The sequence below is a fragment of the Globicephala melas genome, chromosome 17, assembly GCF_963455315.2.
Source record: "Globicephala melas chromosome 17, mGloMel1.2, whole genome shotgun sequence".
NCBI lineage: Eukaryota > Metazoa > Chordata > Mammalia > Artiodactyla > Delphinidae > Globicephala > Globicephala melas.
Window position 1 is genome coordinate 40,437,348 of NC_083330.1, and position 15,275 is coordinate 40,452,622.

Consider the following 15,275-nt stretch of genomic DNA (forward strand, 5'->3'; position numbering starts at 1 on the left):
AGAGTAGTGGCCCCCAAAGATGACCACATTCTAATGCCCAGAACCTATGTATATGCTAAAGTTCCTTAACAGAAGGAACTTTGCAGATATGATTAAGGATCTTGTGATGGGAAGATTATCCTGGATTATCTGGGTGGCCCAATGTAATTACTAAGGGTTCTTATAATTTAAAAGAGGGAGGCTGGAGAGTCAGAGTGAGAGAGAGATTTGCTGATGCTACTTTGATGGCTTTGAAGAAAGAAGAAGAGGCCATGAAGCAGGGAATGTAGAAGACTTCTAGAAGCTGGAAAAGGCAAGGAAACAGATTCTCCCCTAAATCCTCCAGAAGGAACCCTGCTGAGTTGATACCTTGATTTTAGCCTGATGAAACCCCATTTTAGACTTCCAATCTCCTGAACTGTAAAATCGTAAGTGTGTGTTGTTTTAAGCCGCTAAGTTTGTGATAATTTGTTATAGCAGCAATAGGAGACTAAAACACACCATCCCCACTTTGCTGGCATGGTAACTAAATTCTGGAAAGGGGAGGCAACAGTGATACCGAGAGGTGATATAGAGCACAGGGACTCAGAGTAGAAACTGCCTGGATTCAAAACTCGGCTCAGTCACCTGTTGGCTTTGTAACCTTAGTGAACTTATGGAACCTCTCCACAAATGGCTCCTTCCTCATCTGTAAATTAATGTTCTCATCTGTAAATTGGGAATAAGATCAGTACCTACTTCTCTGGGTTATTGTGAAGAATAAATATGTTCATTTAAATAAAGGGCTTAGAACAGGGCCTGGCATGCAGTAAACACGATATAACTATTAGTTATTATTGTGGTTACTCTTATTATTATCATCTAGTCTCAGGCCTTGATTAGTCCATGTTGGTTCCTGCCAAGTGAGCCCTCAACCCTAGACCCAGGTCTGTCTGTATTTCAGTTAATTCTACTCCAGAATGCTCCCACCATTCTGGAAGCAAGATGCTGATTCCCATACCAATTTGAAACAGATATCAGACCCTCACCCAGATCCCTTGGAATCCCTTTTACCTGCTGGTTGATGTGCTTGTCCCCCTAGCTTCTGCTGTGGCTTTGGCTAAGGCTCACCCCTACAACCTTGTCCAGAGGATTGCCCTTGGGCAATGGAAGCCACCTTGCCCAAAGTTAAGATACCCTCATCCAAGGTCAGGAACCCAAGGGAAGGGTATAAACGTCTTGCTCTCTTGTTTCAAGGTAGGACAGACTCTACAGTACAATTTATGCTCCAAAGCTTGAGAGGATCTGATGGAAACCACATGCTTCCCCCTCCCTGTCCTGCTGCCTTCACTACCCTACAGATGCCTTCTGAGAGAACTCCTTCAAGGTATCACTTGCACATGAAATTCTGTCTTTGGCTCTGTTTCTACGGAACTTAATCTAAAATGTGGCCTAAGTTCTCAAGACACTTAGTAGGGGCTGTTTAGGGCACATGATAGGTGACCTGGAAGATGATAATAAGAAGCTATGGGATTGCAGAAGAAGGAGAGATTTGGGCTGGAGGAGCAGGGAAGGCATCCCAGACTAACCTGGGCCAAAATTCCGGTTGTATGCACCTAATCAAAAAAGCATCCTTTCAGACCAGGCTTGTGTCCTATGTACGCAGTCATTGTGTCCTATGTACGCAGAATGTGTAACACTATTTTCAATTCAACCTTAGTTGTCACAAAGTCATTTTTTTTTTGCTCAAAAGCAATAATGCTTCTACCCCTTAGGTCCTCAATGTTAAAAGTAAAACTTAAAAGCTCAAATTTTTGTTGCACCTGGAAACCAAATAAAAAGTTTCTAAGACAAGTAAAATTAGGTTTGTAGTTTTTCCTGAATACATTAAAAAAAAAGACAAAATAAACCATTAAGTTCTGAGACATCTCAGCAATTCATACTATGATCTTTTTGTTTTATTTTCCCTTTAGGTGATATACTGCTTAATATGTAAGCATTTATTGCCATTGTGTCTCAGAATTTTAATTCATTACATTTTCTGTGGTTTACATGCTTCTGTTCTTCCTGACATCCTCTGCTACCCAACACAACTCCTGCCCCCATTCAAACTCTTCTCTCCCACCATCCATACAGATGCTTCCCACACACACATTTTCTATTTTTAAACAAAAGAACTATGGCCATTGGCCAGCTATTCTGGGAGTCATAAGAATATCATATGAATTCACTGAAAAAGACACTGACTATATATTCCATTGGAGGTGCAGATAGCAAATCTAAAGGACAGTGAACAACAGGTCCTACCATATAGCACAGAGAACTATATTCAGTATCCTATGATAAACCATAATGGAAAAGAATATTTTAAAAAAAGAATGTGTGTGTGTGTGTGTGTATGTATATATATATATATATACATATATATAGCTGAATCACTTTGCTGTACAGCAGAAATTAATACAACATTGTAAATCAACTATACTCAATAAAAAAAATTAAAGAATCTGAAGGACAGTGTCTTCCCCAGCACATAAGAACAACCAACAAAGACCAATCATTTGCCGCTGAATAGGACAGAAAAATGGTAATTAGTGACTCTCCACTACACATCTGCTTCTTCATCCCCTTCCTTCTTACCCACCAGTTCCTTACCTTTCCTGGACCGTTGCCAGGAACCAAACACAAACCAAACTGAACTGTAGGAACTGGCCCTAAACTGACTCAGTTCGACAACACAGTCACTCCAGCCCTGCTGGGTACCACCTGGAGAGCCTGGCCCTGCCAGGGTGGCTGAAAGGCTGCAGGTCTTCCACCCTGGACCAGAGGTGCTTACGTATGAAAGGGGGAGTTAGAAGGGACCCCTTACCTGCCTCTGTCTACTTCTCACTCAGAAACACACTGGCATGTATGTTTTGACACTCAGTTGGAGAGCCCCCAGTGTAATTCTTTGATTTTTGCTTTCTTAGGGTATAAAGTTGAAACTTGGAGGAAAATGACAAAAAAGATGCTTTTACTCCTTCCTCTCATTTCTCTCTTAAAAATATACATTAATATATGCTTTGGGTTTTCATATAGTCTTTTTTATAATTATTTGCTTTGCTCTTTTTAGTTCTAAACCAAGAATGGAGATATACCAGAATCCAGATACCTCCTAAATTACTTCAAGGGCAAATGAGGAATCATGCTAGTGAACAGAGCATGTAGTAGTTAAACATACTGAAGTATTTCTATTTCTAACAAAAGCCTTGTAAAACATGTTGGTCATCTGCATTTAATATCGTAACAAAAACAGAAGAAAAATAGAGTGATTTGTTCAAAACTCATCACATTATGAGAGGCAAAGCAAGAACCCAAGAACTCTTTGATCTGAACCCAAAAGAGCTTGTTTACCTTCCAGTACAATGGGGGGGGGGTGGAAGTTGTGAGTATACGTCTTTGAACATAAAACAAAAACAGAAATATAACTTCTAGTCCATTTACTAATTCTCAGAGAATGCAGCCTCCAGTTTTAAAGTCTGTTTCAGCATTTGAATGATTTCTGTACAAGCCTCAGTTAAGGCTTCATTTAGATTGCTATTAGCAGCATTGCTATATAAGAGATTTTGTGACCACCTAGAGGATTGGGATAGGGAGACCAGTGGGAGGGAGACACAAGAGGGAGGGGTTATGGGGATATATGTATACATATAGCTGATTCACTTTGTTATACAGCAGAAACTAACACAACATTGTAAAGCAATTATACTCCAAAAACAATGTTAAAAAAAAAAAGGAAATTAGATGTTTACATATCATCTCTCTATCCCCACCCTTAAATGTGCATTGCTGTTTCCAGTTGTCCATAAAAGCAATAAAGCCATCATCAACAACTTCTATCTAAAACTGATGTGTGCCTTTATGACTCACTTCTCGTGCACCTATCTTGAGAGCACTAAAGCTGAGCAGGAAAACCATAACTCAAACCCTGCCCTTAAAAAAAAAGTATGCTTTGTCAGCCAATGACAAAGGATCTGCAATGAGAACGTTAAAGGCAAGCAAATTGAGACGTACCAAGAAGAAGACTTCACCAGGGAAGAAGAGCACTAGAACATAATAGAAAGAAATGAAATAATTTACGGTTTTCTCAGAATTAGCAGGTTGGGGTAAGTTTCCTGGCTTACTTTTTTTTTTTTTTTTACATCTTTATTGGAGTACAATTGCTTTACAATGGTGTGTCAGTTTCTGCCCTACAGCAAAGTGAATCAGACATACATATACACATGCTCCCACATCTCCTCCCTCCTGCGTCTCCCTCCGTCCCACCCTCCCCTGGCTTACTTTTATCTTAATTCTTTACAAATATGAAGACAATTATCACTTTTATTACTAGATAAAATATCTATCCAAGACTATGATCTTGTATTTGAATTGTCAGAAGGGCTTTCTTTTACTATTTTCAGCATGTAATTGGCTAAAATGGAACCACAGCCTATTTAATTATTTCTGCCCCTTGTTTCCCTGTTATCTAAAGAAGTTCCAAAACCTGAGAATGAGGTTTAAACTCATAATTTGCAACTCATCTTTCGGTTTTTGTTGCTGTTGTTATCGTGTAAAACAGTTACCATTTCTAACTCTATTCCTGTATTTATTCCCTCCTCTAGGAGGGCAAAAATAAATTGAGTTAGACTTCAATAAAATTAAATGGTTGTGATATTTTTCAATTGAAAAAACCCCCCACCAATATTCTCTATGCTATTAATGACCCCTGCCATCGCCACAGCTGTGCTCTGACTCTCTTGTGGGTCCAAAAGAGAGGCAACTGTTTTATAGGCCGGTGAAAGTTATAATGGGCAAGGATTCAAAACCTTTATCTATTATGCTAATTTAAGCTAATCTGAGTTTATGATCGTTGGGGAGATTTGTGATCCATGTGCAAATTATTATGACAATAAATTATTTTCCAGTTGGGTTTAGTGTAAAGGAAATGAGCATGATTCTATGACTAGGCAGAGGAGAAGTTTCCTAAGAAAAACAATCAAGGGTTGGAATGAGAAATAGTTTCCCAGAGATATGTCAAAATGTGAGTCAGGTACTAATTTGTCCTGAGAGATTTAGTTGAAGCATCTCTGGAGGCTGAGTGATAAATGATATAACTCTGAAGGCTCTTCCCATTCCTGCAATCTGATGATAAATCTGGACATTACATTAGATTTGTGTCCTTTCAAATGGGTGACATGGCCTTCTCTCCTTTTGACTCCAATAAGAAAAATATCTGTTGCGAGATTTTCTTCTTAGACTTCCTGTCACTTTTCCTACCTGAAAACAATAAAGACAGACTCGATTACCTATAAAGGGAAACAAAGTGAAATTGGATCCCTCCCTCATACCAAACACAACAATCAATTTTATCAATATATGAATTATTTATATGTCAAATGCAAAACTTTTAGAGTTCTGTAGGTGATTATTTTTCTGACCATAGATCTTTTAAATATGTCAGAATGTGCTAGCCATAAAATAAAAGCTTGAGCAATTCAACTACATTAAAACAACTTCAGCTCATCAAAAGAGACCTTTCAAAAGTGAAAAGGTAAGACTGAGGGAAGGTATCTGGAGCACATATAACAGACAATATTGTTATTAAGATATACACAGAACTCCTTCAAGTTAATAGGAAAAAGACAAATAATACAATAGAAAAACAGGAAAAAGAAATGAAGAGTCATTTCACAGAAGAGGTAACATAAATGGCCAATGCAAATCAAGACTGTGAGATACCATTTTATACCAACTTAATCGGCAAAAATTAAGAAATCTGACAATACCAAATATTGGAAAGGATATAAATCAACAGGATCACTTGTACATTGCAAATAGGAGTGTACATTGATACATTAATTCCGGAAAACACTTCAGCATCATCTTGTAAAGTCATGTCTCATGATACAGCAATTCTACTCCTAGGCATATACTTGTGCATTACACAAACACTCATATTTTGGGGGATAGAAAAAAATGTATGTTCACACTAGAAGAATAGATAAATTATTCTGTGACATGTTCACTCAATAGAATGAGTGAACTATAACTACAACAACATGCATGTATTTTAGTAACACAACATTGAATAAGAAAAACAAGTCTGAGATATAAAATAAGCAAAACTGGGACTTCCCTGGTGGTACAGTGGTTAAGAATCTTCCTGCCCATGCAGGGGACACGGGTTCAATCCCTGGTCCGGGAAGATCCCACATGCTGCGGAGCAACAAAGCCTGTGTGCCCCAACTACTGAACCTGCGCTCTAGAGCCCGCGAGCCACAACTACTGAAGCTCGCAAGCCTGGAGCCCGTGCTCCACAACAAGAGAAGCCACTGCAATGAGAAGCCTGTGCACAGCAACGAAGACCCAACTCAGCCAAAAATAATTAAAATAAAAAATAAATAAATTTTTTAAAATGCTGCAAATTGAGAACACAATGATAAAAATTATAAAAAAATAAAACAAGCAAAACTAGACAGCATATTGTTTAAGCATATATTTAAAAATGATAAACCAAATGCAGGATAATAGTTTTTTCTGGAGTTGAGGAAGATAGCACATAGAAAAGTTTAATTTAGGGATAGTTGTAGATCTTAGATTGCATGGCAGCTTCTTAGGTTTTTACTAAATAATTAAAGACATAAATAACTGAAAAGAAAAGATAGTTATGCCCAGACCAAAGAGGACAGTGTTTGTGAACCAAGGATTATGATTAACCCGGTTTTGTATATATACATCCAAAAGAAATAAAAAAATAAAACAAGTGTTTTCACAATGGGTTTATTTGTGCTTTTATGATATTTCAAGTATTATAAAGTATTGACAAATCTCCATTCACAGATTCTATACTACTTAACAGTATGTTTATCCACCTCTCCCCACTTTATCTCTTCTTACTGTTTCCTTTTTGGCTTACAGTTGAGAAAATGAGCAGAAAAGAAAACACTTCAATGTTTTTCTCATAAAACAGTGGTGAGCCTAGAAAAATGACTTCTTAGCTTTTAGCTTTATACCCAACAGCACACCAGTGCCCACTTCCCCTGATTAGCAGCAATGACTTCATAGTTCTTTGAGTTTTTCATTTTTGTTTATGGGTCTACTTTTTGTCTTAATCAATCTTGCTTCAGGGATTAATAGTTTCATTAATGTTTTCAAAGAACTGACATTTTGCTTTGTTAATTTTCTTTACTGTTGGTCTATTTTCTATATTATTATTCCTGACTTTACTATTTTCCTTCTTTCTACCCATTTGAGTTCATTTTGCTTTTTAAGCTGGAAATTTAGGGAGTTGATTTGAAAACTTTCTTTGTTTCTAATATAAGTATTGAAAGTTATGCATTTCTCTCTAAACACTGCTTTAGTTATATTTCACAAACCTTGATACAGAATTTTCATTCACTTGAAAAGTCTTTCTCATGTATCTTATGATTTCTTCTTTGACTTATTGGTTTAAAATTATGCCGTTTAATTTCCAAAAGTTTGGGCCTTTTCTAAGTATCTAATTATTATTACTTTTTAATTTGTTATTAGCTTCTGAGTAGTTTCTACTATGGCCAGAGAACATATTCTGTATGATTTAAATCACTTCTGAAATTTAAGGATACTTACTTTATGTCAAAGTATGGTGTACCTTAGTGAATGTCCCTTGAAAAGAATGTATATTCTGCAGTGGTTGGGTATAGTGTTCTGTAAATGTCAATAAGGTTAAGTTGATTGGTAGTTTTGTTCATATCTTCTACCTCCTTACTGATTTTTAAAATCTATTTCTTGTATCAATTACTGATAAAAGAGTGTTAAAATATCCAGCTACGATTGTCTTCCTTTAGTTCTGACAGTTTTGCTTCATGTCTTTTGAAGCTCTGGTACTAGCTGCATAAATATTCAGGATTATTATGTTTTCCTGACTAAATGACACTTCAATATTATGAAAAGTCTTTTTATTTATTTAAAAATTTCTTTAACTTTTTATTTTATATGGGAGTATAGCTGATTAACAATGTTGTGATAGCTTGACCCGGCCATACATATACATGTATCCATTCTCCCCCAGACTCCCCTCCCATCCAGGCTGCCACTTAACATTGAGCAGACTTCTCTGTGCTATACAGTAGGTCCTTGTTGGTTATCCGTACATGTCAATCCCAAACTCCCTAATTATCCCTTCCCTCCACCCTTCCCCCACAGGTAACCATAAGCTCATTCTGTAAGTCTATGAGTCCATTTCTGTTTTGTAAATACATTCATTTTTATCATTTCTTTTTAGATTCCACATATAAGCAATATCATATTATATTTCTCTTTCTCTGTCTGACTTAATTCACTCAGTATGACAATCTCTAAGTCCATCCATGTTGCTGCAAATGGCATTATTTCGTTCTTTTTTATGGCTGAGTAATATTCCATTGTATATATGTACCACATTTTCCTTATCCATTCTTCTGTTGATGGACATTTAGGTTGCTTCCATGTCTTGGCTTTTATAAACAGTGCTGCAATGAACACTGGGGTACATGAATCCTTTCAGACCCTGTTTTTCTCCAGATATATGCCCAGGTGTGGGATTGTGGGGTCACATGGTAGCTCTATTTTTAGTTTTTTAAGGAAACTCCATACTGTTCTCCATAGTGGCTGTACCAATTTACATTCCCACCAACAGTGTAGGAAGGTTCCCTTCTCTCCACACCCTCTTCCAGCATTTATTGTTTGTGGATTTTTTGATGATAGCCATTTTGACTGGTGTGAGGTGATATCTCATTGTAGTTTTGATTTGCACTTCTCTAATCATTAGCGATGCTGAACATCTTTTCATATGCCTCTTGGCCATCTGTATGTCTTCCTTGGAAAAATATCTATTTAGGTCTTCTGCCCATTTTTTGACTGGGTTTTTTGTTTTGAAGATATTAAGCCACATGAGCTCTTTGTAGATTTTGGAGACTAATCCCTTCTCAGTCACATCATTTGCAAATATTTTCTCCCAATCTGTGGGTTGTCTTTTCATTTTGTTTATGGTTTCCTTTGCTGTGCAAGAGCTGTTGCGTTTAATGATATCCCATTTGTTTATTTTTGTTTTTATTTCCATTACTCTGGAAGGTGGATAAAAGATATTGCTACAATTTATGTCAGACAGTGTTCTGCCTATGTTTTCATCTAGGAATTTTATAGTATCCTGTCTCACATTTAGGTTCTTAATCCATTTTGAGCTTATTTTTGTGTATGGTGTTAAAGAATTATCTAATTCCATTCTTTTAAGTTTAGCTGTCCAGTTTTCCCAGCAGCATTTGTTGAGGAGACTGTCTTTCCACCATTGTATAGTCCAGCCTCCTTTGTCATAGATTAAGTGACCATAGGTACATGGGTTTACTTCTGGGCTTTCTATCCTGTACCATTGAACTATAGTTCTATTTTTGTGCCAGTAAAATACTGTTTTGGTGACTATAGCTTTGTACTATAGTCTGAAGTCAGGGAGCCTGATTCTTCCAGCTTCATTTTTCTTTCTCAAGTTTGCTTTGGCTATTAGGGGTCTTTTATGTCTCCATACAAATTTTAGGATTTTTTTTATCTAGTTCTGTAAAAAATGACATTGGTAATTTGATAAGAATTTCATTGTATCTGCAGATTGCCTTGGGTAGTATAGTCATTTTGACAATATTGATTCTTCCAATCCAAGAACATGATATATCTTTCCATCTGTTTGTGTCTTCTTCAATTTCTTTCATCAGTGTCCTATAGTTTTCAGAATACAGTTGTACTGTCCCCTTAGGTAGGTTTATTCCTAGGTATTTTATTCTTTTTGATGCAGTGGTAAATGGGATTGTTTCTTGAATTTCCCTTTCTGCTCTTTCATTGTTAGCATATAGAAACGCAACAGATTTCTGTGTATTTTGTAGCCTGTAACTTTACCAAATTCATTGATGAGCTCTATAATGTACTGTTGGATTCGAATTGCTAGTATTTTTTTTTTTTTTTTTTTGCGGTACACGGGCCTCTCACTGTTGTGGCCTCTCCCGTTGCGGAGCACAGGCTCCAGACGCGCAGGCTTAGCGGCCATGGCTCACGGGCCCAGCCGCTCCGCGGCATGTGGGATCTTCCCGGACCGGGGCACGAACTCGCATCCCCTATATCGGCAGGCGGACTCTCAACCACTGCGCCACCAGGGAAGCCCCGAATTGCTAGTATTTTGTTGAGGATTTTTGCATCTATGTTCATCAGTGATATTGGCCTGTAATTTTCTTTTTTTGTGATATCTTTGTCTGGTTTGGGTATGGTGATGGTGGCCTTCTAGAATGAGTTTGGGAGTGTTCCTTCCTCTGCAATTTTTTGGAAGAGTTTGAGAAGGATAGGTGTTAGCTATTCTCTAAATGTTTGATAGAATTTGCCTGTGAAGCCATCTGGCCCTGGACTTTTGTTTGTTGGAAGATTTTTAAATACAGTTTCAATTTCATTACTTGTGATTGGTCTGTTTATATTTTCTATTTCTTCCTGATTCAGTTTTGGAAGGTTGTACTTTTCTAAGAATTTGTCTATTTTTCCAGGTTGTCCATTTTATTGGCATATGGTTGCATATAGTAGTCTCTTATGATCCTTTGTAATTCTGTAGTGTCAGTTGTAACTTCTTTCTCATTTCTAATTTTATTGATTTGAGTCCTCTCTCTTTTTTTTTTAACATCTTTATTGGAGTATAATTGCTTTACAATGGTGTGTTAGTTTCTTCTGTATAACAAAGTGAATCAGCAGTACATATACATACATCCCCATATCTCTTTCTTGCGTCTCCCTCCCACCCTCCCTATCCCACTCATCTAGGTGGGCACAAAGCATGGAGCTGATCTCCCTGTGCTATGTGGTTGCTTCCCACTAGCTATCTATTTTACATTTGGTAGCATATATATGTCCATGCCACTCTCTCATTTCGTCCCAGCTTACCCTTCCCCCTCCCCATGTCCTCAAGTCCAATCTCTATGTCTGCATCTTTTTTCCTGTCCTGCCCCTAGGTTCTTCAGAACCTTTTTTTTTTTTTTAGATTCCCTATATATGTGTTAGCATGCAATATTTGTATATCTCTTTCTGACTTACTTCACTCTGTATGACAGTCTCTAGGTCCATCCACTTAACTACAAATGACTCAATTTCATTTATTTTTATGGCTGAGTAATATTCCATTGTATATATGTGCCACATCTTCTTTATCCATTCATCTGTCAATGGACACTTAGGTTGTTTCCATGCCTGACTATTGTAAATAGAGCTGTAATGATCATTGTGGTACCTGACTCTTTTTGAATTATGGTTTTCTCTGGGTATATGCCCAGCAGTGGGATTGCTGGGTTGTATGGCAGTTCTATTTTTAGTTTTTTGATGAATCTCCATACTGGCCTCCACAGTGGCTGTATCAATTTACATTCCCACCAAGAGTGCAAGAGGGTCCCCTTTTCTCCACACCCTCTCCAACATTTATTGTTTATAGATTTTTGATGATGGCCATTCTGACTGGTGTGAGGTGATACCTCACTGTAGTTTTGATTTGCATTTCTCTAATGATTAGTGATGTTGAGCATCCTTTCATGTGTTTGTTGGCAATCTGTATATCTTCGTTGGAGAAATGTCTGTTTAGGTCTTCTGCCCAGTTTTGGATTGGGTTGTTTGTTTTTTGATACTGAGCTGCACAAGCTGCTCGTATATTTTCGAGATTAATCCTTTGTCAGTTGCTTTGATTGCAAATAATTTCTCCCATTCTGAGGGTTGTCTTTTCTTCTTGTTTATGGTTTCCTTTGCTGTGCAAAAGCTTTTAAGTTTCATTAGGTCCCATTTGTTTATTTTTGCTTTTATTTCCATTTCTCTAAGAGGTGGGTCAAAAAGGATCTTGCTGTGATTTATGTCATAGAGTGTTCTGCCTACGTTTTCCTCTAAGAGTTTGATAGTGTCTGGCCTTACATTTAGGTCTTTAATCCATTTTGAGTTTACTTCTGTGTATGGTGTTAGAGAATGTTATAATTTCATTCTTTTACATGTAGCTGTCCAGTTTTCCCAGCACCACTTATTGAAGTGGCTGCCTTTTCTCCATTGTATATTCTTGCCTCCTTTATCAAAAATAAAGTGACCATATGTGCATGGGTTTATCTCTGGGCTTTATATCCTGTTCCATTGATCTATATTTCTGTTTTTGTGCCAGTACCATACTGTCTTGATTACTGCAGCTTTGTGGTATAGCCTGAAGTCAGGGAGCCTGATTCCAACAGCTCCATTTTTCTTGCTTTGGCTCTTCCGGGTCTTTTGTGTTTCCATACAAATTGTGAAATATTTTGTTCTAGTTCCGTGAAAAATGCCATTGGTAGTTTGATAGGGATTGCATTGAATCTGTAGATTGCTTTGGGTAGTAATTTTCACAATGTTGATTCTTCCAATCCAAGAACATGGTATATCTCTCCATCTGTTTGTATCATCTTTAATTTCTTTCATCAGTGTCTTATAGTTTTGTGCATACAGGTCTTTTGTCTCCTTAGGTAGGTTTATTCCTAGGTATTTTATTCTGTTTGCTACAGTGGTAAATGGGAGTGTTTCCTTAATTTCCCTTTCAGATTTTTCATCATTGGTGTATAGGAATGCAAGAGATTTCTGTGCATTAATTTTGTATCCTGCTACTTTATCAAATTCATTGATTAGCTCTAGTAGTTTTCTGGTAGCATCTTTAGGATTCTGTATGTATAGTATCATGTCATCAGCAAACAGTGACAGTTTTACTTCTTCTTTTCCAATTTGGAATCCTTTTATTTCTTTTTCTTCTCTGATTGCTGTGGTGAAAACTTCCAAAACTATGTTGAATAACAGTGGTGAGAGTGGGCAAGCTTGTCTTGTTCCTGATATTAGTGGAAATGGTTTCAGTTTTTCACATTGAGAATGATGTTGGCTGTGGGTTTGTCATCTATGGCCTTTATTATGTTGAGGTAAGTTCCCTCCATGCCTACTTTCTGGAGTTTTTATCATAAATGGGAGTTGAATTTTGTCAAAAGCTTTTTCTGCATCTATTGAGATGATCATATGGTTTTTCTTCTTCCGATTATTAATACGGTTTATCACATTGTTTGATTTGCGAATATTGAAGAATCCTTGCATTCCTGGGATAAACCCCACTTGATCATGGTGTATGATCCTTTTAATGTGCTGTTGGATTCTGTTTGCTAGTATTTTGTTGAGGATTTTTGCATCTATGTTCATCAGTGATATTGGCCTGTAGTTTTCTTTTTTTATGGCATCTTTGTCTGGTTTTGTTATCAGGGTGATGGTGGCCTCATAGAACAAGTTTGGGAGTGTTCCTCCTTCTGCTATATTTTGGAAGAGTTTGAGAAGGATAGGTGTTAGCTCTTCTCTAAATGTTTGATAGAATTCACCTGTGAAGCCATCTGGTCCTGGGCTTTTGTTTGTTGGAAGATTTTTAATCACAGTCTCAATTTCAGTGCTTGTGATTGGTCTCTTTATATTTTCTGTTTCTTCCTGGTTCAGTTGTAGAAGGTTGTGAGAATTTGTGCATTTCCTCCAGGTTGTCCATTTTATTGGCATATAGTTGCTTGTAGTAATCGCTCATGATCCTTTGTATTTCTACAGTGTCAGTTGTTACTTCTCCTTTTTCATTTCTGTTTCTATTCATTTGAGTCTTCTCCCTTTTTTTCTTGATGAGTCTGGTTAATGGCTTATCAATTTTTTTAACTTCTCAAGGAACCAGGTTTTAGTTTTATTGATCTTTGCTATCGTTTCCTTCATTTCTTTTTCATTTACTTCTTTTTTTTCCTCTTCTCTTCTTTTTATTTTTTTGAGGCAAGGAGTACGACTTTATTCAGCAAGCCGACAGACCGAGAAGGTGGCAGACTACTGTCTCTGAAAACGACATTCTTTCAGTTTTTCTTATCTGATCTTTATGATTTCTTTCTTTCTGCTAACTTTCAGGGTTTTTGTTCTTCTTTCTCTAATTGCTTTAATTGTAAGGTTAGGTTGTTTATTTGAGATGTTTATTTTATTTTATTTTTTTTTTGCAGTATGCGGGCCTCTCACTGTTATGGCCTCTCCTGTTGTGAAGCACAGGCTCTGGACGTGCAGGCTCAGTGGCAATGGCTCACGGGCCTAACCACTCCGCGGCATGTGGGATCCTCCCGGACCTGGGCACGAACCCATGTCCCCTGCATCGGCAGGTGGACTCTCAACCACTGTGACACCAGGGAAGCCCTGAGAAGTTTCTTGATTCTTGAGGTAGGATTTTATTGCTATAAACTTCTCTCTTAGAACTGCTTTTGCTGCATCCTATAGGTTTTGGGTTGTTGTGTTTTGATTGTCATTTGTTTCTAGGTAATTTTTGATTTCCTCTTTGATTTCTTCAGTGATCTCTTGGTTATTTAGTAGTGTATTGTTTAGCCTCCAAGTTTTTGTGTTTTTTACAGTTATTTTCCTGTAGTTGATATCTAGTCTCATAGCATTGTGGTCAGAAAAGATACTTGATATGATTTCAATTTTCTTAAATTTACCAGGGCTTGATTTGTGATCCAAGATGTGATCTATCCTGGAGAATATTCCATGAGCACTTGAGAAGAAAGTGTAATCTTCTGGTTTTGGATGGAATGTCCTATAAGTATCAATTAAGTCCATATTGTTTAATGTATCATTTAAAGCTTGTGTTTCCTTATTTATTTTCATTTTGGATGATCTGTCCATTGGTGAAAGTGGGGTGTTAAAGTCCCCTACTATGATTGTGTTACTGTCGATTTCCCATTTTATGGCTGTTAGCGTTTGCCTTATGTATTGAGGTGCTCCTATCTTGGATGCATAAATATTTACAGTTGTTATATCTTCTTCTTGGATTGATCCCTTGATCATTATGTAGTGTCCTTCTTTGTCTCTTGTAATAGTCTTTATGTTAAAGTCTATTTTGTCTGATATGAGAATTGCTACTCCAGCTTTCCTTTGATGTTCATTTGCATGGAATATCTTTTTCCATCCCCTCACTTTCAGTCTGTATGTGTCCCTAGGTCTGAAGTGGATGTCTTGTAGACAACGTATGTACGGGTCTTGTTTTTGTATCCATTCAGCCAGTCTATGTCTTTTGGTTGGAGCATTTCATCCATTTACATTTAAGGTAGTTATCGATATGTATGTTCCTATTACCATTCTCTTAATTGTTTGTAATTTGTTATTGTAAGTCATTTCCTTCCCTTGTGCTTCCTGCCTAGAGAACTTCCTTTAGCATTTGTTCTAGAGCTGGTTTGGTGGTGCTGGATTCTCTTAGCTTTAGCTTGTATGTAATGGTTTTAATT

At 37.2% G+C, this 15,275-nt stretch overlaps 1 protein-coding gene across 1 annotated transcript in view; it reads left to right on the top strand.

The window, feature by feature from the left end:
* Window positions 1-1,304: 1,304 nt before the first annotated feature.
* The window catches only part of SDC2 (syndecan 2), a 151,464-nt gene continuing 137,493 nt past the window's right edge, over window positions 1,305-15,275 (top strand). The window contains exons 1-2 of the mRNA XM_060286997.1: window positions 1,305-1,345; window positions 14,007-14,217. Coding sequence (XP_060142980.1) covers window positions 1,320-1,345; window positions 14,007-14,217 — 237 coding nt within the window. The 5' untranslated portion in view covers window positions 1,305-1,319. The remainder of the gene's footprint in view (window positions 1,346-14,006; window positions 14,218-15,275) is intronic.